The following is a 27,270-nucleotide window of genomic DNA, read 5'->3' as shown; positions in this document are numbered from 1 at the left end:
AAATCACTGTATTAGATGTACAGACACCTTTAATATTACATTAATGCCATTCTCTGCACACTACAATAATATATAACCTCCTACTATCTGGATGCTTCCACAGATTGAAGATGGGAAGACATACTATGTAAATACCATCTACGGAACAATCCCAGAGACCAGAGTACACCGCATTGAGATCCCAGTGAGGTGTGAAATAGAAACCAATGAGACCCTTGGGTTCCACTTTCACCCTAAAGTCACAGACGTGGTCTATAAGAGTCACTATAACGTGTCCCTGAAGCTCTATCAGAACAGCGACTTTACCAACCTGATTACCAGGTATCCTTATGCGGTTGACATCCATGGTCATCTACACGTGGAGTTCAGAGTGGATTCAGGTGAAACGGGGATACAGATACTGGCAGAAAACTGCAGGGCTTCCCCGTCACTGGAGGATACAGAGCGGACATACAATCTCATCCAGCACGGGTAATTATTACATACATGTAGACTTCATACAACATGTTGAGCAGAATATGCGTGATATTGCCATGTTCTGGTGGGTACACTAAACTGATGACATCATTAGCAGTAGTAAACTGATCCATAAAGTGGCCCCACATCCATAATGTGACATTGCTAAGTCAGGTTGGAGGTACAGATGTAGCCACGCTTGGAATGTATTGAGTGGGAATTGCAGCAGCTAGGCGTAGCCGGGTGAGACTAGGTGCGCCCAATGTGCTTGTATTTCCCATGGGAAGACACGGTGAGAAGGGCTATATCCTTGTAAAGAGTTTAATGAAGAAAGGTGAAGACAGACCAATGTAAGGGAAATATAATTGTATTATTTTATAGCAGAGATAGGCAGTCTCACTGTGGTGGAACTACAAGTACCAGCATGCCCTACCAGATGATGTTTTTTCATGACATTGTATCTCTTCTTGTTCTCAGGTGTTCCAGCGACTCTACCTTGCAGACTCACCCAGTCTCAGACCACAGGCTACAACGCTTCAGTGTCCATGTATTTAGGTTTTACGACTTCCAGGAGGTTTATCTGACCTGCAACGTCATCATCTGTCACAATGAAACTTCTCCAAACCACTGTACACAAGGATGCAACATGCGGAGACACCGGCGTGATACCCACAGCTCTGACAGACAGCGAAACTCAGCCAGGCTATCTCAGGGACCTATTCTGTTTAAGTCTGGTGAGTAAGTTCTAGTACATTTCTTAAATTTGATTTGTGCCCGTCTTGTGGTATCTGTCTACATAACCCATAAATATCCAATTCCCAGCCACCAAAACAAAGTAGTTCAGTGGCAATAGTGTCCAAACAGAGATATAACATACATACATACTGTACATCAAACCAACATAAAACATACAGACATGCAACAGACATTCAATAGACAGACAGACCACAATCAGACATGTGAAATATATAGACATGCTACATAGAGACTTGCAGCAAAAACATGCAACAAATAGACATAAGAAAGACATTACAGACATGCAACAAACAGACATACAATATACACAGGGCAGTCAAGAACCAGGCTGGGCCCAGGTACTTTTCAAGGGGCATGGCCTAATCACAGGAGCCGTGGTCATGTTCCCTTAGACAAAAATACTGAAAATAAAGGTATTTTAAGCACCTCACTGGCCACAATGCAGCCCAGCACACAGCAGCGTGTTTTGCCCAACTGCTAACAAATTTGCTGCTACGATCAGGTCTGAATTACCCCTGCAGTCTAGCAACAGACTTGCATCAAGCAGACATACAACAGACATGCAACAAACAGACATACTATATGCAGTCTAGCAACAGACTTGGAGCAAACAGACATGCAACAAGAAGACATACAACATGCAGTCTAACAACAGACATGCAACAAACAGACATGCAACAGACATACAACATACAGACATGTAACATGCAGTCTAACAGACATGCAACATACAGACATACTACATGCAGTCTAGCAACAGACATGCAACAAATAGAAACAGAAATACAATCTCAGATATGGGTCCAACGTGGTCAACTATTTATATTGTTTTTGAATTGATCCGGTGGAGGCGATATTCCCAGCAACACAGCTGCCAATGTCTGATTCTGAGTCACACCCACCTACGTGTGTGCCTGCATCTGCTCTGCATAAGCTGTAGTGAACATACACATCTTTGCTGATCTCCCAGCAATTCTGTGTCATTTCTCTGCAGCCACTAGAAGGGCATTAATGGGTGGCAAATGGGCGCCAGTAATGCGAATACATGCAAAAAAAATGTTTTGTGTGTCGTGGGAGTATAGAGTTGCATCCTATTCTGAGTTATGTGTATGTTGGGGGGACGCCTATCTCACACAGACACGGATTTAGACCTCATGGGGCCCTAGGCAACATAACAGTTTGAGGTCCCCTTATTAAAACACTCCATAGCACTACTGTATATTTTTGTTTCTGATTCATGCCCCTTACATTATTTGTAATTTTTCCTCCTTATAGTATGCCCTTTACACATTACACCGCACACCATAATGCCCCTTACACGTTTCGCACCATACAGTAATGCCCTTTACACATTACGCACCACACAGTAATGCCCCTTACACATTACGCAACACACCGTAATGCCCCTTACACATTATGCACCACACTGTAATGCTCCTTACACATAATACCGCATACGTAATGCCCCTTACACATTATGTACCACACTGTAATGTACCTTACACATAATACTGCACACCGTAATGCCCCTTACACATTATGCACCACACTGTAATGCCCCTTACACATACCGCATACGTAATGCCCCTTACACATTATGTACCACACTGTAATGTACCTTACACATAATACTGCACACCGTAATGCCCCTTACACATTATGCACCACACTGTAATGCCCCTTACACATTATGCCACACCGTAATGCCCCTAACACATTACGCACTGCCCTTTACATATTACTCCACACACCATAATGCCCTTTACATGTTACACCACACTGGAGATGGAGAGAGAGACAATGGGAAGAGAAGGGGGGAAGAGAGACACATGGAGGAGAAAAGATGTGTTGGGGAAACTGAGATATGTGGGGGACAGCAAGAGATGTGGCGGAGAGGTAGAGACATGGGGAAAAGAGAGCGAGAGGTGGGGGAAGTAAGAGCAAGATGGGGAGAGAGACATATGAGGGATGTGGAGGGACAAAGAGAGGGTCTGAAGCAGTGGCGTGCAGTGAGATCAGTGGCTGGTGAGGTACTACAGCCATAATGTCCGCCGAATCCTGCCGATGACCCCTACCACCGCCGAGCCAATGCCCGCTACTGCCTCTGAGCCGATGCCGACTCCCACCACCAATGGCTTACAAACTCGCCCACCATAAACTGACCCAGCCCTTCCACCACTAATTTGCATCTCAGTCCGATGCCGCCAATGCCCACTGCCTGCCTGCTCATCATATTTGTGATATATTGTACATTTTTATAGAAAAATAAAAATAAAAGAATGTTTGGGATTGGGAAGGGAGTGGGAGGAGGACATGAATGCAATTTTGTTGTCCAGGGCTTCCATTAACTTAATAAATAAGGGTCTGAATGGGTAAAAAAATGTAAAAAAAAATGCACGAGGTCCCCCCTTCTAAGTATAACCAGCCTCGGGCTCTTTGAGCCGGTCCTGGTTGTTTAAAAACTGGGAAAAAAAATTGGACAGGGGTTCCCCGTATTTAGACAACTAGCACCGGGCTCTTAGTCCGGTCCTGGTTCCAAAAATATGGGGGACAAAAGATGTAGGGATCCCCCGTATTTTTAAAACCAGCACCGGGCTCCACTAGCCATGGACATAATGCCACAGCTGGGGGACTCATTTATGTAGGTCCCTGCGGCCGTGGCATTACCCCCCAACTAGTCACCCCTGGCCGGGGTACCCTGGAGGAGTCCTCCCCCGCTTGCTGCTACTTGGAGAACCTCAATTACCAGCATACGGGGAAATAACGGTCTCGATGGTACCTGAAGTTCTACAACAAAAAAATACCCAAATAAAAACACAACTCACACACTGTGAAAGTAAAAATTCATTAAAACACACTTACACACACTTACCTACATCCCCCGCCGATCACGTCCACTTGTCCAGTAGAATCCAATAGGGGTACCTGTAAAAATGAAAATTATACTTGCAAACAAAGTAATCCACAGGAAGAGAGAGAGAGAGAGAGAGAGAGAGAGAGAGAGAGAGATGAATGAATATTATGCACTCACTGATGCGGGAGGACATTAGCACAGACAGGGGAGAGTGCTGCTGATGGCTTGAAGGACGGAGCAGGCGCCGGAGGAGGAATGAGGGGGGTGGGGGATTCCTACCCAGCCACCGCATACATGCGCCGCACCGGAGGAAAAACGAGGGGGGGTTTCCTACCCGGCCACCGAACTCAGTCTCTGGCACACAGGCGCCGCTGCTTCCGCCTCCAGCGCCGCCTAGGGTTAATGGACACAGGGCCGGTTCTAAACCTTGTAGATCAGGGTGTGGCTTCTTCATAGGGAAGGGGCTTGGCCACAGTTATCTCTTTGTACTTGTGCCCCCCTGTAGCTGTACCCTCAGTAGATTTGCCCCCAGGGCCGGCCATCAGGCATAGGCAAACTAGGCAATTGCCTAGGGCATTTGATATGCCTAGGGCATCAGTAGCTTCTGCTGATTAAAATGATATGTGTCATGCCTGTATTCTGTGTGTAGCATTTCATATGCAGATACAGCCACAGTATCGCACAGTATATAGGCATGCTGCATATCAGTTTAATCAGCAGAAGCTGCTTGTGCATCCTAGTCACATAGCAATGCAAATAAGATGCATTTTCATTTAAAAAAAGGTGCCCGACGTTAGCATTGATGCAAGATTTATGAGGACACATCTGTATCCAAGCAGAGGCAGAGGTCACAGTGTTAGTGGCAGTGTGAGTGCTGTGTGCATGTGAGTGGGTTGGTTGTGCAGTAGTGTTCAGAATATGTGTAAGGAGCATTATGTGTGGCATGTAAAAATGCATTAATAATGTGCAACATATGTGTAAGGGGCACTATGTGTGTCATTATGTGTATAAGGGCATTAATAATGTGCGGCATATGTGTAACAGGGTACTACTGTATGTGTGTCATTATGTGTATAGGGGCACTAATAATGGAGGTCATTCCGAGTTGTTCGCTCGCAAGGCGATTTTAGCAGAGTTGCTAACGCTAAGCCGCCGCCTACTCGGAGTGAATCTTAGCATCTTAAAATTGCAAACGATGTATTCGCAATATAGCGATTACAAACTTCTTAGCAGTAGCTTCCGACTTACTCGGCATCTGCGATCAGTTCAGTGCTTGTCGTTCCTGGTTTGTCGTCACAAACACACCCAGCGTTCTCCCAGACACTCCCCCGTTTCTCCAGCCACTCCTGCGTTTTTTCCGGAAACGGTAGCATTTTTTCCCACACGCCCATAAAACGGACAGTTTCCGCCCAGAAACACCCATTTCTTGTCAATCACACTACGATCGCCTGAGTGAAGAAAAAGCCGTGAGTACAAATCCTAACTTCATGGCAAATTTACTTGGCGCAGTCGCAGTGCGGACATTGCGCATGCGCACGAAGCGGAAAATCGCTGCGATGCGATGAAATTTACAGAGCGAACAACTCGGAATGAGGGCCCATGTGCAGCAAATGTGTAGGGGGCACCATGTGTGTCATTATGTGTATAAGGGCATTAATAATGTGCGGCATATGTGTAACAGGGTACTACTGTATGTGTGTCATTATGTGTATATGGGCACTCATAATGTGCAGCAAATTTGTAGGGGGCACTATGTGTGTCATTATGTGTATAAGGGCATTAATAATGTTCGGCATATGTGAAAGGGGCACTATGTGTGTCATTATGTGTATAAGGGCATTAATAATGTGCAGCATATGTGTAACAGGGTACTACTGTATGTGTGTCATTATGTGTATAGGGGCACTCATAATGTGCAGCAAATTTGTAGGGGGCACTATGTGTGTCATTATGTGTATAAGGGCATTAATAATGTTCGGCATATGTGAAAGGGACATTATGTGTAAAAGGGCATTAATAAAGGTTGTCATAATGTGTAAGGCACAATATGTTTATAAGGACATTAATGTGTCTCATATGTGTAAGGGGCATTACTGTGTGAAATTGTGTATAAATACATTACTAATGTGTGGCATTATGTGTATAAGGTGCTCTACTATGTGTCATTGCGTATAGAAAGGGCACTACTGTGTCATCTAATATGAATAAAGAGCAATTCAGTGTGATGTAATGTGAATATGGGGCTCTACTGTGAGGAGTAACGTTTATAAGGTAAAGTGATACTACTGTGGGATGTAATATGAATTATGGACACTATCGCATGATAAAAAGTGAATTAAGTTGCAGTACTGTGTGGCCTAATTGGAATTGGAGTTACTATTGTGTGGCCATGCCCCTTGCCAGCAAAAACACACCCCTTTTTGGGCTGTGGGGCCAAATGTGCAAACTGTTCCTATTTAAAATATAGGGGGTACAAACACCAAAATAAGGACTGCTATGGGTGAGGGGTGATGGTGCTGGGAAAGAGGTGCAAGGTCAGAGGCGTAACCATCGGTGGTGCTAGGGGGCACCAGCCAAAATCTTGCCTAGGGCATCATATTGGTTAGGGCCGGCTGTTTGCCCCCCAGTAGTTGTGCCCCCAGCAGCTGTGCACCCTGTAGCAGTGCCCCCAATAGTTGTGAGCCCAGTAGCTGTGCCCCCAGTAGTTGTGACCCCTGTAGCTGTGCCCCCAGTAGCAGTGTCCCTAGTAGTTGTGAGCCCAGTAGCAGTGCCCCCAGTAGTTGTGACCCCTGTAGTTGTGACCCCTGTCGTTGTGCCCCCAGTAACAGTGCTCCCAGTAGCAGTGCCCCCAGTAGCTGTGCCCCCAGTGGCTGTGTCCCCAGTAGTTGTGACCCCTGTAGCAGTGCCCCCAGTAGCAGTGCCTAGAGTAGTTGTGACCCCTATAGTTGTGACCCCAGTCACTATGCCCCTTGTAGCCGTGCACCCAGTAGCTGTGCCCCCAGTAGTTGTGACCCCTGTAATTGTGCCCCCAGTTGCTGTGACTGCTGTAGCTGTGCCCCCTGTAGCAGTGCCCCAAATAGTTGTGAGCCCAGTAGCTGTGCCCCCTAGCTCTGCCCCTTGTAGCTGTGCCCCTTATATCTGTGCCCCCTTTAGCAGTGTCCCAAGTAGTTGTGACCCCTGAAGTTCTGCCCCCAGTTGCTGTGCCCCTTGTAGCTGTGCCCCCTGTGGCTTTGCCCCAGTAGCTTTGTCACTTGTAGCTGTGCCCCCTGTAGCTTTGCCCCCAGTAGTTGTGCCCCCAGTCGCTGTGTCCCTTGTAGCTGTGCCCCCTGTAGCTTTGCCCCCAGTAGCTGTGTCACTTGTAGCTGTGCCCTTGTAGCAGTGCCCCGAGTAGTTGTGACCCCTGTAGTTGTGCCCCCAGTCGCTGTGCCTTCTGTAGCTGTGCCCCCTAGCTGTGCTGCCTGTAGCTTTGCCCCCAGTAGTTGTGCCCCTTGTAGCTGTGCCCCCATTATTTGTGCCCCCAGCAGTTGTGACCCCTGTCGCTGTGCCCCCTGTCGCTGTGCCCCCAGCAGTTGTGACCCCTGTAGCTGTGCCCCCAGCAGTTGTGACCCCTGTAGCTGTGCCAGTGCCCCCATTAGTTGTGCCCCTGTAGTTGTGTCAGTGCCCCCAGTAACTGTTTCCCCTAACTGTGCCAGTGCCCAAAATACACACACATAAAAAAAATAAAAAAAACACACACACAATACTTACCGCTCCTGCTGCGCTGCCCTCCGTCTCCGGCCGCCGGCTCCTGGTTGATGCCTCCTCTCTACTATGGGAGCCAATGGGGTCACTTATGACCTCTAATGTCAGTCAGCGGTGCCGGCTGCAGCAGAGAAGGGGGGGATTAGCATGCGGCTCGCTAGTGATTGGATAGCGGATCAAGCACTGGATCCGCTGGGCCAATCACATCTGGGGGACTGACAGGGACGTGCATTCATTGCCTGTTATTGAGGCACCTGTAGTGCTGCTTCTCTGTACTTTTTCAATGGGCTTTTACAGCCCATTGCTTCGCCCTGCCCCCTGCCCAGGCATTAATGTTAGCAGCGGGATGCACCTCTCCCGCTGCCTCCCAGCCCAACATTTTCACAGGGGGGAAATTATTTAAATAATAAATAAAGATACTTATCACAGACTCTGTGCTATAAATATCTTCTTTTTATTATTTTAATCATTATGACAGGGTAGGCACTGCCTCCTACCTCCCCTGCCTCCCCTGACTGCACGTCCCTGGCCTGAAGTGGTAGTAGCAAGGAAAAGAAAAAACTGCAATAGCTAGCGACCCTTCAAATGATGGGTTCAACCAAAATACAGTGTGTGCTGGGAGCTGTTATTCCTCCTCAATGTCACTATCTACTGTGAATAATAAATGGGTCACATTTCACTGTGTGCTGATGCTGATAATTGGACTCTCCCCCGGGGGTTACAACACTTAGGCTGGGGCCACACATAGTGGCCAAGCGGGTCCCATTCAGCGGGACCCGCTTGGCCCGCAAGGAGACTGCACCCACACATGTGCGGCAGACCCGCCGCCGTCAGATCCAAAAGCAGCATGCTGCGGTGGGGCCGGATGACAGGACGGCGGGATTTCAATGAGAACACATCCATTTCAATGTATGTGTTCACACAGTGCGGCTATGCACTGTGTTCTATTGAAATCCTGTGTGTCACTGGCCGGATCCTGTTCTGCGGCATTCTGCGGCATCCGTGTGCACACAAAATCCCCCTCCCGGCCAAGCGGGTCCCGTTCAACGGAACCCGCTTGGACGCTATGTGTAGCCCCAGCCTTACTAGCCTGATTCTCATTCAGCTGGTTCCCGCAGCCACCGTGTGGCCTTCAGAGGATGAGGAGCGGGTCCCTCAGCCCATTTCTGCTATACTATAGTGTAAGGAGAAGCCAACAGCGAGGAAGCTAGAGGCCGTGCAGCTGTGGCTATACAGGCTGGACAGTGCTGCTGCCACTGCATAGCCAAAGTAGCAGGGATCTCCGGCACTTGGTTCCGCTGCTGCTCACACATGCAGCCGCACAGCTCAGTTGCTGAGATCAGTGCACTTATCGTGGGTGTGACACTGTCACTGTGTGGACCAGGGGGTCATTGCGAGTTGATCGCTAGCTGCATTCGTTCGCTGTGCAGCAATGAGGCTAAAAAAGGCACGTCTGCATATGCAGCGTAATGCGCACACGCAAAGTACTTTTACAACGCCCGATGTAGTTTCACACAGGGTCTAGCAAAGCTTTTCAGTTGCACTGCTGGCCGCAGAGTGGTTGACATGAAGTGGGCGTTTCTGGGTGTCAACTGACCGTTTTCAGAGAATGATCGAAAAAACGCAGGCGTGCCAGGAAAAACGCAGGCATGGCTGGCGGAACGCAGGGCGTGTTCGTGACGTCAAAACAGGGACTGATTAGTCTGCAGTCATCGCAAGCGCTGAGTAGGTATTGAGCTACTTTAAAACTGCACAAAAAAACATTGCCGCCGCTCTGCAATCCTTTCGTTCGCACTTCTGCTAAGCTAAAATACACTGTCAGTGGGAGGCGGCATGGCATTTGCACGGCTGCTAAAAACAGCTAGCGAGCGATCAACTCGGAATGACCCCATATGTGTGGCAGCGGGCTGCAGCTGTTAATAAGGGAGAAGGGATGGACCAATAGAGGTGTAGACACGGAGGAAGCGGGTAGATGGTGTACTGACTGCTGCAGTGCACAGACGACGGGCAGCGATCCGCAGCACACATGGCAGGGTTGGGGCACAGAGATGTGCGCCTTGTGATGTGATCAGAGGGGGAGATCGGTGCTCACCTCCAGCGTGTGCGGCTCAGCAGCAGCATCCAGATTTCACATGTGGGGCAGAGAGACAGGCACAGCCGGGGACACCTAGGTTGCCTAACAGTGAATCCGGCCCTGATCTCACACTAATCTCATACACTCAGCATGGCGTAAATGCAAATACCAATACATAATGACTGTGACTGCGGATGGAGAAACAGCGGGTAGCGCGATGTATATGCTGGAAGACGTGCGTATAGTTGCATTACCTACTGTTAGCAAAACATTCACATTCCATATGTGTCCGCATACAGAGCTCTGTGCTACTCAGATTCAGGCCCTTACCCTCATAGGGTGAGTAATACCTCTCTGTTACTAATTTCCTGGATTATATATTTATTTCTAAGGTGCCCGAGTGTCCTCAGCCACATGATATTTACCAATTAGCGTGTAATGTGCATTTTAGTTGCGCTTTAATGACGGCCTAAAAAAAGGACGTTTAAATACTTGAGTATTTTTAAGCTCTAATGTGCACATTTTCAGGTTTTGAGGATTTTATTCAGAGATGGACGCAGATTGCTGAATATGCAACAAGGTCTGCACCCATATCCTTACATGCTGGGGGAACCCAGCAGAGCCGTAACTAGGTGTGTGCGGAGTGTGCTTTGCACACAGCGCACCTGTGGAGGGAGCGCATCTGGCGCCGAGTCCCGAATTGGCAGCATTGGAGAGTCCCTCGTTGTGCTGCGTGGTCAGCTGAGAGACAGCCGTCAGCCGAGGACATGAGGAAGAGGCAGCGGCAGCATGACAGCTCCGGAGCGCTGGTGGGTAAGTATTGACGGGGATGGGAGCGGTAAATGCCGTCTGATCAGTGAGGCCAGGAGCGGGCACAGGCCAGCGCTGTCTGCTGAGGAGAGGAGAGCAGGCAGTGCTGGGGATAGAGTCCACGGTCCACCGCTGCGGCGTCAGCCGGGACACTTGAGAGAGAGGCAGCGGGCACAAGCCAGCGCTGTCTTCTGTGGAGAGGAGGCAGCGATGTGATGGAGAGTTGACCGCACGGGGGAGAGCCGCACATCTGCTGACAGGAGCGGTGTTGTGTGCGGCCCTCCCCCTCCTCCGCCAGCTCCGTCCTCCCACTGGCAGGAGCAGCGGCGTGGCCCTGCAGTGTGTGCGGCTCTCCCCAGCAGCAGCAGGTTAGTGTCTCTCTCTCTCTCTTCCGCTCTCTCCTCCTGTGGATTAAAGTTTGTAAGTATAATTTTCATGTTTACAGGTACCCCTACCCTATAGGATTCTACTGGACAAGTGGACGTGACCGGCATGGGATGTAGGTAAGTAATCTATCTCTCATTTTTACAGGTACCCCTATTGGTTTCTACTGGACAAGTGGACGTGACCGGCGTGGGATGTAGGTAAGTATGTGTGAGTATGTAAGTGTGTTTTAATAAATTTTTACTGTCACGGTGTGTGAGTTGTGTTTTTATTTGGGTATTTTTTTCTGTAGAACTACAGGTACCAGCGGGCCCGTTATTTCCCTGCATGCTGGTACTTGAGGTTCTCCAAGTACCAGCAAGCGGGAGAGACTTGCTGGGCCTTGTAGTTCCACAACAAAAAACAATATTCTTTTTTTTACACACATGTTATCAGCCTCCCATCTACCGCCCACGGATGGGGGGGGCAGCCTCGGGCTTCACCCCTGGCCTTTGGGTGCCTGGAGGAGGGGTGACCCCTTAATTTAAGTGGTCCCCACTCCTCCAGGGAACTCCGGCCAGGGGTGACTAGTTGGGGGGGGGGGGGGGTAATGTCACGGCTGCAGGGACCTACGTAAGTGTTTCCCCCGGCTGTGGCATTATGTCCCTGGCTAGTGGAGCCCGGTGCTGGTTTTAAAAATATGGGGGACCCCTACATCTTTTGTCCCCCATATTTTTGGAACCAGGACTGGTCTAAGAGCCCGGTGCTGGTTGTCTAAATACGGGGGACCCCTGTCCAATTTTTCTCCAGTATTTAAACAACCAGGACCGGCTCAAAGAGCCCGAGGCTGGTTATACTTAGGAGGGGGACCTCACGCATTTTTTTTTTTTACATTTTTTAACCCATTCAGACCCTTCTCCATTAAGTTAATGGAAGCCCATGACAACAAAATTGTATTCATGTCCTCCTCCCACTCCCTTCCCAGTCCCAAACACTAATTATTATTTTTTTCTATAAAAATGTACAATATATCAGTATGATGAGCAGGCAGGCAGCGGGCATTGGCGGCATCGGAGTGAGATGCAAATTAGTAGAGGAGAGCTGGGTCAGTTGATGGTGGGCAAGTTTGTAAGCCATTGGCAGTGGCAGCGGGCATCGGCTCAGAGGCAGTAGCGGGCATTAGCTCGACAGCAGTAGGGGTCATCGGCAGGATTCGGCGGACATTATGGCTGTAGTACCTCACCAGCCACTGACCTCACCGCACACCACTGCTAGATACACTGCCTGACAATGCTTTCAAACCTGCACTGTGTGTGACTCTTGGACACACTCCCAACTGCCACCTCTCCAACTATTCACTGCCTACAGCTAGTTAGTTTATAGTCATGAGCATTGTGCACATTACTGCATAATGATCTTCAATAATTTTAAGTCTCACTCTTTGGATCTCCTAGTTGGCCAGAATCTATACTTCCACTATCAATTGTAATCTTCCTGGCTCTTAACTCCACTGATGTACTGTACTTTCCATCTTCCTGTCATACTGTACCACCTCTTCCCTCTCTACACACCTGTCTGATCTTATCTCTTCAGTCACTTAACTTTCTGTTGTCTGCTTGATATCACCCTTATAAATTAACCCTTTTAGCTCTCAAACATTAATTTGACATGTAATTGTCTGTCAGCTAGCCTGGGGAGGAGAGGGGGGGGGGGTGTAGAATTTTTTTTCAAAACATGAAAGGATGAAGGGGGGGAGGGGGGGCGCCGATGCTGTTTCTTGCACACAGCACCAAAATGTCTAGTTATGGCACTGGAACCCAGCACCTCACGATGCGTCCGCATTCTTCTGGGATGCGGCAGCAATGTTTGAGGCCGCACAGATACAACGTGGCTGCTGTGAGTGCGCAGTTTTCCGATATAGAGATAGTATGGTAAGCCTGTTCATAATGGTCAATGGGATAATTATTCAGCTCTGCAGGTCTCATTTATAGTTGGACTCTAGTCAGGGGTGGAACTGCCAGAGACAACGGAGTCGGTTGCCGCCGGGCTCCTGTCCCAAAAGGGACACGGCACCTCCTCCGTTGTCCCCGTTCCGTCTGTACATAGTACACATTCTGCAGCAGGAGCTGCTAAAGGAGCCGACGAGTCAGTGCAGCGCCTATCAGTATCAGCAGTGCTCGCTCCTCCTCTGTGCTTTCTGCTGATTTGCTCTGGTCGAGGGTGTCATGTGACATCTGACCGCGACCCAGAGCTGCCAGGACATGGGTAAGCGGAGCTGTCACTGTCAGGACAAGTCTGACGTGCGGTGGGGTGAGGCACAGCCTTTCCTGTCATACTAACCTTGTACCAGAGTTTTGACTGTATAAAGTATATGAAAAATACAAATAAGTTGTTTGAAATATCTTCTTTGCATTATTATAATCATTTTTCTAGCCAAAACTCTGGAGTAAAAGTCTATGCCTCACCTACCTATCTTTTCCACACATCTCTGATCAAAAGTCAGCAAATTTCCAGGAGTTTATACTGCTACACCTATGTATAATGCCCAGATGTACCCTTTGGCTCATATATTGCGTGTATATCTGGCTCTGGTGCTAGTCAATGCCTCCTGAACCATTTACCTCACCGCACATCCCAGGAAGAGTGTGTACGGCCGGGACAGACTCCTGAAACTGTATAAACTATATACTAAACTGTAAGTGCAGGCTCTATTGGGAGAGGGGGCATGAGGGGGAACTGGAAGACACCAAGACAGGCCACTCAAGAAGAACCCACCTTACGAGTAGAGTGGGCCTTAACAGATTTTGGACACAGCAATCCTGCCGTAGAATATGCGTGCTGGATAGTGAACCTAATCCAGCAAGAAATCGTCTGCTTAGAAGCAGGACACCCAATTTTCTTGGGATCATACAGGACAAACAGAGAGTCCGATTTTCTGTGACGAGCAGTCCTCTTCACATAGATCTTCAAAGCCCTCACCACGTCCAAGGACTTTGATGGAATTGAGGAGTCAGTAGCCACTGGCACCACAATAGGTTGGTTGATATGAAAAGCCGACACAACCTTTGGAAGGAACTGCTGACGCATCCTGAGCTCAGCTCTATCTTCATGGAAGATCAAAAAAGGCTTTTACAGGACAAAGCCCCCAATTCCGACACAAGTCGAGCAGAAGCTAAGGCCAACAAAGTGACAGCCTTCCACATGAGAAACTTGACCTCAACCTCCTGTAGAGGCTCAAACCAATCCGATTGCAGGAACTGCAACACCATGTTAAGATCCCAGGGTGCCGTTGGCGCCACAAAGGGAGGCTGGATGTGCAGAACCCCTTTCAAAAAGGTGTGAACCTCAGGAAAGGCAGCCAATTGTTTCTGGAAAAAAATAGATAAGGCTGAAATCTGGACCTTTATGGATCCCAAACGCAGACCCATATCCACAGCTGCTTGCAGGAAGAGAAGAAACCGTCCAAGTTGAAACTCCACCGTAGGAAGTTTCTTGGATTCACACCAAGACACAATTTTTTTCCAAATGCGATGGTAATGTTTAGACGTTACCCATTACCTAGCCTGTATCAGAGTAGCAATAACCTTGCTCTGAATACCCTTACAGGCTAACATCTGGCGTTCAACCGACATGCCATCAAACGTAGCCACGGTAAGTCCTGATAAGCGAATGGCCCCTGTTGCAGAAGGTCCTCGCGAAGAGGAAGAGGTCACGGTTCTTCCGGCAGTAGATCCAGAAGTTCCACGTACCAAGCTTGCCTTGGCCAGTCTGGAGCAATGAGAATTGCCTGAACCCTTGTTCTCTTTATGAGCTTTAAAATTCTTGGAATGAGTAGAAGTGGAGGGAACACATACACTGACTTGAACACCCACGGAGTTACCAGGGCATCCACCGCCGCTGCTTGTGGGTCTCTTGACCTGGAACAGTACCTCCAGAATTTCTTGTTGAGACGTGAGGCCATCATGTCTATTTGTTGCACGCCCCAGCGACTGGTCACGTCTGTGAACACCTCCGGATGAAGGCCCCATTCTCCTGGATGGAGATCATGTCTGCTGAGGAAGTCTGCTTCCCAGTTGTCCACTCCTGGAAGGAAGATTTCTGCCCAGAGGAGGATTCTTCTGACATTGCAGCCCTGCTCTTTGTTCCGCCCTGTCGGTTTATGTAGGCCACCGTCGTCACATTGTCCGACTGTACTTGAATGACCCGATCTTGAAGAAGATGAGCCGCTTGGAGAAGACCGCTGTACACGGCTCTTAGCTCCAGAATGTTTATTGGAAGAATGGCTTCCTGATTTGACCATCTTCCTTGAAAGGTTTCCCCTTGGGTGACCGCTCCCCAACCTCTGAGACTTGCATCCGTGGTCAGAAAGATCCAGTTCTGGATTCCAAACCTGCGGCTCTCCAGAAGGAGAGGCATTTGCAACCACCAGAGGAGAGAAATCCCTGCACTTGGTGAGATATGTATCCTCTGGTGCATGTGCAGATGAGATCTCGACCATTTGTCTAGGAGATCCAGTTGGAAAGGTCGAGCATGGAATCTCCTGTACTGTAGAGCCTCGTAGGAGGCAACCATCTACTGCAGAAGGCGAATGCACTGATGAACCGATACCTGGGCAGGTTTCAAGACATCCTTGATCATGGATTGTATCACCAACGCTTTCTCGAGGACCATTCCCAAAGAAAGACAATCTACTTGTAGGCTCCAGATGTGATTTTAGAAGGTTCAGAATCCAACCGTGATTCCTCAGTAGTTGAGTCATAAGAGTTATGAACTGCAATAACCTCTCAATGGACACTGCCTTTATCAGTAGATCGTCCAGGTATGGAATTATGTTTACTCCCTGCCTGCGGAGGAGAACCATCATTTCTGTCATCACCTTGGTGAACACCCCCGATGCCGTGGAGAGACTGAACAGCAGTGCTTGGAACTGAAAGTGACTGTCTAACAGTGTGAATCGGAGATAAGCCTGATTCGGCTGCCAAATTGGAATGTGGAGGTACGCATCCTTGATATCCAGGGATACCAGAAACTCCCCTTGCTCCAGACCGGAGATTACAGCTCTCAAATATTCCATTTTGAATTGGAACTCCCTCAGATAGGGGTTTAACGATTTCAAATTCAAAATTGGCCTGACAGAACCATCCGGTTTCGGTACCACAAAAAGGTTTGAATAGTAACCCTTGTTGTTTATATGAGGTGGAACTGGGACAATGACCTGTGACCCTTCCAATTTTTGGATGGCTTCCTGTAGGATAGCCCTGTCTGCCAGCAAAGCGTAAGCCTGATTTGAAGAATCGGTGAAGCGGGAGTTCTTGAAACCCCAGCCTGTACCCCTGGGACACAATATCCTGTACCTAGGGGACCAGGCCGTACGACACTAACACATGGATGAATCGTCTGAGCCTCGCCCCCACCGGCCCCTCCTCCAGGCCGTGCGGTCCACCGTCATGCTTAGACCTTCTCAACCTGTTCATGTATTGCGTCAGCATTTAGAGGGTGATCTAGAGGGTGATCAAGAGAGTCATTGGCCGCAGGAGAGGCTGCAGGAGACGCTGAGAGTCGCTGGGCTGAGATGCTGTAGTCACGTGAGACCCGGAACCGGAAGTGACGTGAGCCGGTTGCCGGGCGCCGGGGGGACGAGCAGGATGCGCTCGTGCAGGCCGGGGAGCCGGAGGAGCACCAGAGCAAAGAGCCGATCGGGGTCTCGCTCTGAACCCAGGGACCAAGCGGGGGTAGATGGCAGGGGCCAAGTGAGGCAGGCAGCAAGAGATTGTGCTGCTGCTGCTCCGTGTGTTGTGTTTGTGAGCCAGGAGAAATAGGAGCAGGGGAGTGTGCTGCTCTGTGCGTGCGTGTATATGTGTGTGTGAGAGTGTGAGCCGAGGTCTGAGCAGTGAGTGTGCTGCTCCGGGGACTGAGTGAGTGTGTGATCCAATAACTGAGTGTGAGCTGGGACCGAGTGTGAGCCTGGGACTGAGCAGAACAGGCTGCTGGTGAGGTTGTGATTGTGTTACTGGGTAGAGTGCAACTACTGCAGTCCTATTTGTGTGTGAGATAAGAAAACCTGCACACAGTGCTGTTACTAGGAAGACGATCACAAAGTGGAAGAACTTCGGTGAAGGCGGGTCAGACGCGGGCCGGACACGCAAGTATTACACCTCTTAAACACTAAATTCCTTTTTCCTTTTCTTTTTTTTTTTCTGTGTTATTATTATTATTATTATTATTCTTTTGACTGTTTTCCATTGATACACTCATACGTTTGTAAATTTACACTGAATTACCAAGTACTTTACTGTGTTGGAAATTGTCTCTTTCCACAGCTAGGCTTTAGTATTGTGTTGTGTATCGTAGTCCTAACTAAGTTGTATTGTAATACATAGTCGGTATTGTCTGTATTATATTGTATTGTTTTTATAAAGGTACAGGGAGTTAGTTTCTTTTTAGACATAATGGGGGATCCCGTTGTTGGGAATCTCACTCGGTGCATGTCGTGTATGATGTATGCGCAACTGGATCAACCGGCCCAGTGCGAATACATCTGCGCGAGGTGTACGCGAACCGTTGCCCTAGAAGCCCAGGTAACTGATCTAGAGCAAACCGTTACGAGACTGAGGAGTATTCACAATCTCGAACTGAGCTTAGATAGAACGGTGGAGGAGTTGCAGGGGGGGCCACCGGTAGAGGAGGACGAAGACAATCAGGTAGCAAGCTGGGTCATGGTTAGAAGGAAGAAGAAGAGGGGGAGGGGGAGACAGGACATCTCCGACTTGCCAAACCCTAAAATATTTGCCCGACTGGACGAAGATTCTGGGGATTGTAGTGAGGAAATGACGGCACTGGATGATACCGCTCCCTCTAGCAACCAGAGGAGCGGTCCCTCCAGGACAAGGGGAAAAATAGTTATTGAAGTACCTAGTCAAATTGTGGTGGTAGGGGATTCTATTATCAGGAGAACAGATAGGGCAATCTGCTATCGGGACCGCGATCGCCGTACAGTCTGTTGTCTCCCGGGTGCTCGGGTACGGCACATTGTGGACCGGGTAGAAAGATTGTTGGAAGGGGCTGGGAACGACCCGGTGGTCTTGGTGCACGTTGGCACCAACGATAAAGTTAGTGGAAGGTAGGATGTCCTTAAGAGAGATTATAGGGACCTAGGACAAAAATTAAAGGCAAGGACATCTAAGGTAATATTCTCTGAAATATTACCTGTGCCACGCGCTAGTCCAGGAAGGCAGAGGGAGATTAAGGAGGTAAATGTGTGGCTTAGGTGTAGGAAGGAGGGGTTTGTGTTCTCACTGGGCAGACTTCTCAGTCAGGGAATTAATAAACTTAAGTGTATGATTGCAAATGCGAGAAGCCTAACAAATAAAATGGGGGAATTAGAGGGAAAAGGGCCCTAATTTGCACACCTTAATTAGGTAGTGAGGTGCTACTCTGCTTGAGACTTAGTAAAGTGTACAAAGGGGAAAGGTAGCAGGTGCACAATCTCACACTAGCTCAATTGCACGTAATGACCATTATGACATAATAGGCATTACTGAGACATGGTGGGACGATTCTCATGACTGGATGGCAAACATCGAGGGATACACTCTCTTCAGGAGAGATAGGATTAATAAAAAGCGAGGGGGGGTTTGTCTCTATGGTAAACCATTCTTAAAACCATATTTAAAGGAGGTCAGTTACGAGGGGACTGGAGATAACGTAGGCTCTTTATGGGTTGAGATTTCGAGTGGGGGTAAAGACACAAAAAAACTTTTTAATAGGGACATGCTATAAACCACCAGATATTAGTGTGGCTGACGAATTACTACTCTTGCAGCAAATCGAAAAAGCTGCAGGTATGGGGGACGTTGTTACTGTTGGGGACTTCAATTACCCGAACATAAACTGGAACACCAAAACAGTAAATACAGGTAGTCGTAACAGGTTCTTAAACATGCTAAAAGATCATTACGTGTCACAGGTAATTGAGGAGCCAACTAGGCAAGGGGCTATACTGGACCTAGTACTAACAAATAATGAGGAAATAATAACAAATACTAAAGTAGGGGAGACCCTAGAAAATAGCGATCAAAATATGATCACATTCGATATCAGCTTTCAAAAACAACAATATAAGGGTTTAACCGAGATTTTTAACTTTAGGAAAGCAAATTTCACATTACTGAAACAAGCGATGAAGGAGATTAATTGGGAAATTGTATTTCATGGTAAGAATACGGCTGAAATGTGGGACATTTTTACAACTGCGCTCAATAAGTACACTAATTTATTTATTCCCAAAGTCAACAAAAACAGAAGTAGGAAATCCAAACCGATGTGGCTTAATAAAAAGGTCAAGGAGCAAATGGATAAAAAGAAGCGTGCTTTCAAAGCATTTAAGTCTGACGGAAAGGTAGAATCATTCCAGTTCTACAAGGAATGTAACAATAAATGCAAAAAAGAGATTAGAGCAGCTAAAATAGAAAATGAAAAACAAATCGCAAAGGAGAGTAAAACAAATCCGAAAAAGTTTTTTAAGTATATAAATGATAAAAGGTTGAAAAGGGAGACTATTGGGCCCTTAAAGGGTAAGCTGGATGTGTTGATTAATGATGATAGGGAAAAAGCAGATTTATTTAATAAATTATTTTCATCAGTATTCACAAAAGAGGACAGGTTGACAAGAATAGAGCATAACAGAAATAATAATAATGACCCATTGCTTGGTACTTGCTTAAATGAGGGAGTCATCCGGGAGAGACTGAGTAAAATTAAGATAAATAAATGTCCTGGGCCAGATGGACTCCACCCCGGGGTTCTTATGGAACTCAACGTAGAGATAGCCAAACCTCTATATTTGATCTTCATCGAGTCATTTAGATCAGGGATGATACCAAAGGACTGGCGTATAGCAGAGGTAGTCCCAGTATTTAAAAAGGGTATTAAAACGCTACCCGGGAACTATAGACCGGTTAGCTTGACATCTATAGTGGGGAAAATACTAGAAGGTATATTAAGGGATAGCATTCTAGAGTACTTGGATACCTCCAAGGTTATTACTAGGAATCAACATGGATTTGTGAAGGACAGGTCATGTCAAACGAACTTAATACGCTTCTACAAGAAACTTAGTGATAATATTGATCAGGGTCAAGCTGTGGATGTAATCTTTTTAGATTTCTCTAAGACTTTTGACAAAGTTCCACACAGGAGACTAATCCTCAAACTAAGAGAGCTTGGGATGGGAAGTTCTATCTGTACTTGGGTGAGTAATTGGCTGTTTAATAGGCAACAGTGAGTGGGGGTTAATGGGATGTACTTTGAATTGGCTTCAGTACTCGGTGGAATACCGCAGGGCTCAGTACTCGGGCCATTGCTGTTTAATATATTCATTAATGACCTAGGTGAGGGACTGGAAAGCACAGTGTCAATTTTCGCAGATGACAATAAATTATGTAGAATAATTAATTCAGACAAGGATGCTGAGTCTCTACAGAATTACTTAACTAGACTGGAGGCCTGGGCAGACAAATGGGGAATGAGGTTCAGTATAGACAAATGTAAAGTTATGCACCTTGGGACTAAGAACAATCAGGCAGTCTATAAACTAAATGGGGAAAATGTAGGAATAACGGTAGTTGTAAAGGATTTGGGTGTGCTCATCGATAATAAACTTGGAAGCAGTACGCAATGTCAAAATGCAGCAGCAAAGGCTAATAAGGTGTTATCATGCATAAAACGAGGTATGGAGACAAGGGATGAGAGTGTAATCCTGCCACTGTATAAATCATTGGTGCGACCACACCTGGAATATTGTGTACAGTTTTGGGCACCATACTATAAAAAAGATTTCTTGGAACTCGAAAGGGTTCAGAGGCGAGCCACCAAACTGGTTAAGGGGTTAGAGGAATTGGACTACGAGGAAAGACTTAAAAGGCTTGATATGTTCACACTGGAAAAGAGGCGACTGAGACATCATTAATATTTATAAATACATTAAGGGACAATACAAGGATCTATCAAACGATTTGTTTACCAAAAAAACACTACATAGGACACGAGGACACCCCCTGAGGTTAGAGGAGAAAAAATTCCATACCCAATGGAGAAAAGGATTCTTCACAGTAAGAGCAGTAAGGATCTGGAATTCTCTTCCAGAGAAGGTAGTAATGGTGGACACAATCAATAAGTTTAAAAATGGATTAGATAAATTCCTAGCTGAAATTTTTTTCCAGGGATACAGTATTTAATTAATATTTATAAATAAATAAATAAATAATTAAATAGAATAATGTAATGTACAATAGGTTGAACTCGATGGACATTTGTCTTTTTTCAACCTCAACAACTATGTAACTATGTAACACATCTCTAATGGCTTCATCAACTGCACCCCTTTTGCAAGAGATGCCGCCCGCCGCAGCACGTCCCCATCACCGTCTACCGGTATCTGTGTCGTCTTGTGTAATCTGGGAAAGAGCACATTTTTGACAGTGAGTGCCAGGGGGACCTGAAGGTGCCGACCTAGACCAAACAGCCATAGAGTTTTGTAAAACCTGAGTTGCAGTTTCATTCTGTGCTACCCTAGTAGAAATCTGAGAAATCATACTCTTAAAAGAGGTTCTCTTATTGGAATCTGTGCTAAACCAAAGCAATCCTGATACATGGAATGGGATCATCTTGAGAGGACATATCCTCTGCAGCATATGACACAGAATCCCTACACATGGCTTATGTGAGACAGAGTTTGGAGCCAACCCACACACAGCGCTTTAGAAGATAAAGGACACCCTTTTATCAGCGCCAGCTGTGGACCTTAATAGGTTACACAGTCTATTGCACAGCCTCCCCCCCTTCAACAACCCCCTGATACCATATAGATAGATTGAGTTGATGTGGAGGGACAGCTCTCTCCTGTCAGCATCTCTGCATGCAGGAAAGATGGCGCTAAACGCTGCTGGGTCCGCTCTGAGGGGAAACTCTGCCCCCTTTTCTGTTTGAATTTTATAGCTGAGGAATTGTGCTGGTGGTTATCTGGGGTACCCGACAGGCTTGCCGACCAGTGTAGGGTGTAGACGCTGTCTCAGGGCACCCCTCATAGCGCCGCACCAAGTACCGCTGAGCCCTGGAGCGCAGTTAGTACTGCGCTCCCTACCCTGTTGCCGCCATCTTCACACCGGCTCCCCGCTTGTCAGGGGGGTCGGTGACTAACTCGCCACCAATGTCTTCTGGCTCTGTAAGGGGGTTGGTGGCATGCTGCTGAGGTGAGCGATCCCCTGTGGCGGGGAACGATCGATCCCCTCAGGAGCTCAGTACCCTGTCAGCAGAGATAGTGGCTCAGACCCCTTAGGGCGGACACTACTCCCCCCCTTAGTCCCACGAAGCATGAAGGCTGTTGCCAGCAGCCTCCCTGTGCCTAAACTCTATTCAAAAAAATAAAAATAAAAAAACTCCTATGGAGCTCTCCTAGCTGTGACCGGCTCCTCAGGGCACATTTTCTAAACTGAGTCTGGTAGGAGGGGCATAGAGGGAGGAGCCAGCCCACACTCTCAAACTCTTAAAGTGCCAATGGCTCTTGGTGGACCCATCTATACCCCATGGTACTAATGTGGATCCCAGCATCCTCTAGGACGTAAGAGAAATGATCACATCAGAACAGCATGCTGAACTTCATGTGTTGTTAGCCGGCACTCCATTATTGAAATGTATAACCTGCATCGGTGCCCTCCTAGACACAAATTGTTAGCATACTGGAGTGCCGGACCCATTGCACTGTGTATATATATATATATATATATATATATAGATATATATATATAGATATATATATATAGATAGATAGATAGATATAGATATATATGTGTATTTATATATATATATATATATATATATATATATACACAATTGGAACACGTGGAGTAACACCCACGCAAGCATGTGAAGAACACACAAACTCCACACAGATGGGCCATGAATGGGAATTGATCTTATGACCTCAGTGCTGTGAGGCGGTAATGTTAGCCACTACGCAATCTGAGCCCCCCAATTCATGAGCCTCACCCAAAATTTGAGGTGCTCACGAGCAAGTAGACTACAGTAAGGGTGTACAGACACTTGAGCTACAGCCTCTGTCATTTGTCAGCATTTTAGGTTACACGTATTGTTAATTATTGGTAATTCTGCGCCTACACAAACAGTTGCAAAGTATGTTGCTGACAGCAGAATATCTGCACAGCATGAATACTATATGCAACAATAGTTAAGGTTGCACAGATTAGATGATGTGTTGAGCGTGGCTGCATCACAGACAGGGAAGTGCGGCGTGCATAGGCGCACGTGCGCCTGGCCTCGCCAGGCAGCGTAAAGAGATGCTCCTATTCACTTTGAGTGGGGCACGTGCGTGTACCATTTGTTCCAGGTAGTGCGCCTTGCCGTACGCAATGAGTCGCAGGCGGAGCCACGATTGGCGTTTATCCATCTGTATGTGTAAATATATATATATTTTTTTTTTGGGCTGGTTGATTTCAGCCACTGTAAGAGATTTATTTATTATTTATTTACAGTTTCTTATATAGCACAGTATATTCCATTGCGCTTTACAATTGGAAACAACAGTGATAAGACAAACTGGGTAATAACATAGAGGTAGGAAGGTCCCATAGGAGATCAGTGTGAGCTTGTCCAATGCATGCTTATTACGAATCAATGATGAGGCGTTATATTTTTATATTTAGGTCAATTGAACAGCAATACGATATTCACTCTTGTTACTTTTTCTCCCATATTTATCAAGATATTCACTTGAAAATTTTCATATGAGAATACCTAGAGGCAATAAAAAAGATGTTTTAACCAACCTCTGCATCTTACAGACCATTCCAAGGAGGCCAGTTGAAAGGCTCTTTTTGTTCCTGGCTGCACATCCTTTCCCTCATCTGTTCCCTAAGAAGCATTTGTCACCAGCCACCCACACACTTCCATTATTCCACCGTATGCAGACTGTAGAGTTGAGATCATGTACATTAGCCACACTGAGCAGCAACCATGGCCAGACTCAAATACAGCCCTAAGACTTACCCCAGCAAAATCCCGGTATGATGAATATCTGTAACTTTATCTCCAACTTTTTCTGCAGGTCAAATCCAGGCGGATCATACTGTCCCATCTTCCGTGCTTGTGGCTGTGGTTGGTGTTATGGGCTTCTTGTCTGTGCTGGGGCTGGTGATCCAAAAACATCATTATAGGAGAAATAAATATGTCCTGCTGGGAAATGGGAATGGGAACCACCAACAGTAAAACAGGACAGAAAATCAGCAGACGTGGAAGATTAAATTAAGTTTTCACAGTAGTGATTGTGTTAATATTTAATAAGACGGAATTAATTATATTTCCACCAGCCAATAATAGTTACAAACCTGATATCTCTATCCAGGGGACAATTGGCCATAAAGCTCCCCAGGAAGATCTCCGGTAGGCCAACATATCTGTGGGGCCTGTTTTGTGTGTTGTCATGTGGCCCCACCCCCCACATGACAGGCAGCCCATCACACTCAGTACACTGAATTGTCCCTATTCATTATGGTATTCCATATCTGCAGTACAGCAACTCTGCCATCTAGTGATGCTGCCATGCTTACACAGTATGTTAGTATGTCTTCAAACCTAAAAACGTTCTCTGAAAACTCACCTCTTCAGAAATGCTTATCAAATTCCAGAACCGCCCACATACTGTAACCTTCATAAACTTTCTATCCAAATACATCCCCAATGTACAGTCCACACATATCCTCACATATTTTCTCTTTTATCACTTTCCCATCCTTCTGACCCTAGGCCAACATGAGTATGTGACCATATAATATAGCCCACCAAGAACCTTTGCAATCTGGTAGAGCATTATGCAAATGATAACACCTATCCTTGTGTATCAATGCCTATTTCCCTATAGATTGTAAGATTGTGAGCAGGGCCCTTCTACCTCTATGTGTGTCTGTTATTACCCAATTTTGTTTTATCATTGTTGTTTCCAATTGTAAAATGCTATGGAAATTGCTGCTCTATATAAGAAACTGTGAATAAATAAATACAAATTTGAAATACATAATGCACTAAATGTCTTTATATTGCTACACTTGTGGTTACTTACAGATACTAGTTCTGTTATGTACAGTACCACCTTGTTTTATTAACACCATATATTGATTCAAGGGTTACCGTTGTTAGTTCTCTCATAAAATAAAATAATTTAAAATAACTCTTTGATTCTTTCCATAATAATAACAACAACACATTTATACTTGTGGACCCAGAAAAATGGCAAACTACCACTTGGGGATCTAGAACAATAGCACACTACCACTAGGGGAACAAAAACAATGGTAAACTTCCAGTAGGGGACCCGGACCCATGGCACACTACCACTTGGGGACCCAAAACAATAGTACACTACCACTTGAGAACCCAGAACAATGACACTTTACAAATAAGGAACCGAGAGCAACAGCACACTATCACTAGGGAACTCAGACCAATGGCACACTACCACTTGGGAAACTAGAACAGTGGCAAACTACTACTAGGGAACCCAGAGCAATTACACACTACCACTTGGGCACCCAGTACAATGGCATACTACCACTAGGGGGACAGAAAACAATGGTACACTACCATTAGGGGACTAAAGACAATGGCACACTACCACTAGGGGCCCCAGGGCAATAGACTACCACTTGGGGACCCAGAACAATAGTACACAACCACTAGAGTACCCATAAAAATGCCAAACTACCACTAGGGGACCCAGGACAATGGCATACTCCCATTTGGGGACCCAGAACAATGGCACACTACCACTTAAGGACCAAGAACAATAACACACTACCACTTGGGGACCCAGAACAATGACATACTACCACTTAGGGACCCAGAACAATGGCACACTACCACTTGGGGACCCAGAACAATGACATACTACTACTTAGGGACCCTGAACAATGGCACACTACCACTTGGGGACCAAGAACAATGGCACGCCACTACTAGGGGACCCAGAACAAAAAAATGTTGCCACTAGGGTACCCAGAAACAATGGTACACTATCACTAGGGAACTCAGAACAATGGAACGCTACCCCACTAGAGGACCCAGAATAATGCCACACTACCACTAAGGGAGCCAGTACAATGGCACACTACCACTTGGGAACCCAGGACAATAGCAAACTACCACTTGGGGACCAAGAATAATGGTATACTACCACTAGGGGACCCAGAAAAATGGTAAATGGTACACTACCACTAGAGTACCCATTAAATAGCACACTACCACTTGGGGACCCAGAACAATAATACACTACCATTAGAGTACCCAGAAAAATGGCACACTAACACTAAGGGACCCAGAACAATGGTACATTACTACTAGTGAACCCAGAACAATGGCACACTACCATTAAGAAACCCAGAACAATGGCATGCTATGAATGTGGGACAGTGGCATACTACCATTAGGAGCCTGGAACAATGGCTCACTACCACTAGGGGGCCCAGAACAGAAAAACACTGCCACTAGGGTACCTAGAAACAATGGTACACTACCGCTAGGGAACTCAGAACAATGGCATGCTACCCCTGTGGAGGACCCAGAATTTTGGCACACTACCACTAAGGGAGCCAGTACAATGGCACACTACCACTTGGGGAACCAGAACAATGGTACACTACCACTTTTGGGGACCCAGAACAATAATACACTACCATTAGAGTACCTAGAAAATTGGCACACTACCACTAAGGGACCCAGAGCAATGGAACACTACCACTTGGGGACCCAGAAAAATAGTACACTACCACTAGAGTACCCATTAAATAGCACACTACCACTGGGGGACCCAGAACAATTGCACATTACCACTTGGGAACCAAGAGCAATGGCACATTACCACTTAGGAACCAAGAACAATGGCACATTACCACTTGGGAACCAAGAACAATGGCACATTACCACTTGGGAACCAAGAACAATGGTACATTACCCCTTAGGAACCCAGAGCAATGGAACACTACCACTTGGAGTTCCAGAACAATTACTCTCTGCCACTAGGGAACCTAGACAAATGGCACACTACCAATTGGGGACCAGACCAATGCACACTACCACTTCAGGACCCAGACTAATGGCACATTACCACTTGGGGACCCAGAGCAATGACTCACTACCACTAGGGAACCCA

General features: G+C 46.7%; 1 protein-coding gene across 2 annotated transcripts in view; it reads left to right on the top strand.

Annotated features, from left to right (window-relative positions):
- The window catches only part of LOC134958391 (IgGFc-binding protein-like), a 139,762-nt gene extending 114,520 nt beyond the window's left edge, over nt 1-25,242 (top strand). For both annotated transcript variants that reach the window (XM_063940955.1, XM_063940956.1), the window contains 3 exons: nt 104-471; nt 934-1,190; nt 24,175-25,242. In XM_063940955.1, coding sequence (XP_063797025.1) covers nt 104-471; nt 934-1,190; nt 24,175-24,335 — 786 coding nt within the window. In that variant the 3' untranslated portion in view covers nt 24,336-25,242. The remainder of the gene's footprint in view (nt 1-103; nt 472-933; nt 1,191-24,174) is intronic.
- The last annotated feature ends 2,028 nt before the right edge of the window (nt 25,243-27,270 follow it).

The sequence above is a fragment of the Pseudophryne corroboree genome, chromosome 9 (genome assembly GCF_028390025.1).
Source record: "Pseudophryne corroboree isolate aPseCor3 chromosome 9, aPseCor3.hap2, whole genome shotgun sequence".
NCBI classification, from domain to species: Eukaryota; Metazoa; Chordata; class Amphibia; order Anura; family Myobatrachidae; genus Pseudophryne; species Pseudophryne corroboree.
This window is presented reverse-complemented; position numbering and strand designations above follow the sequence as displayed.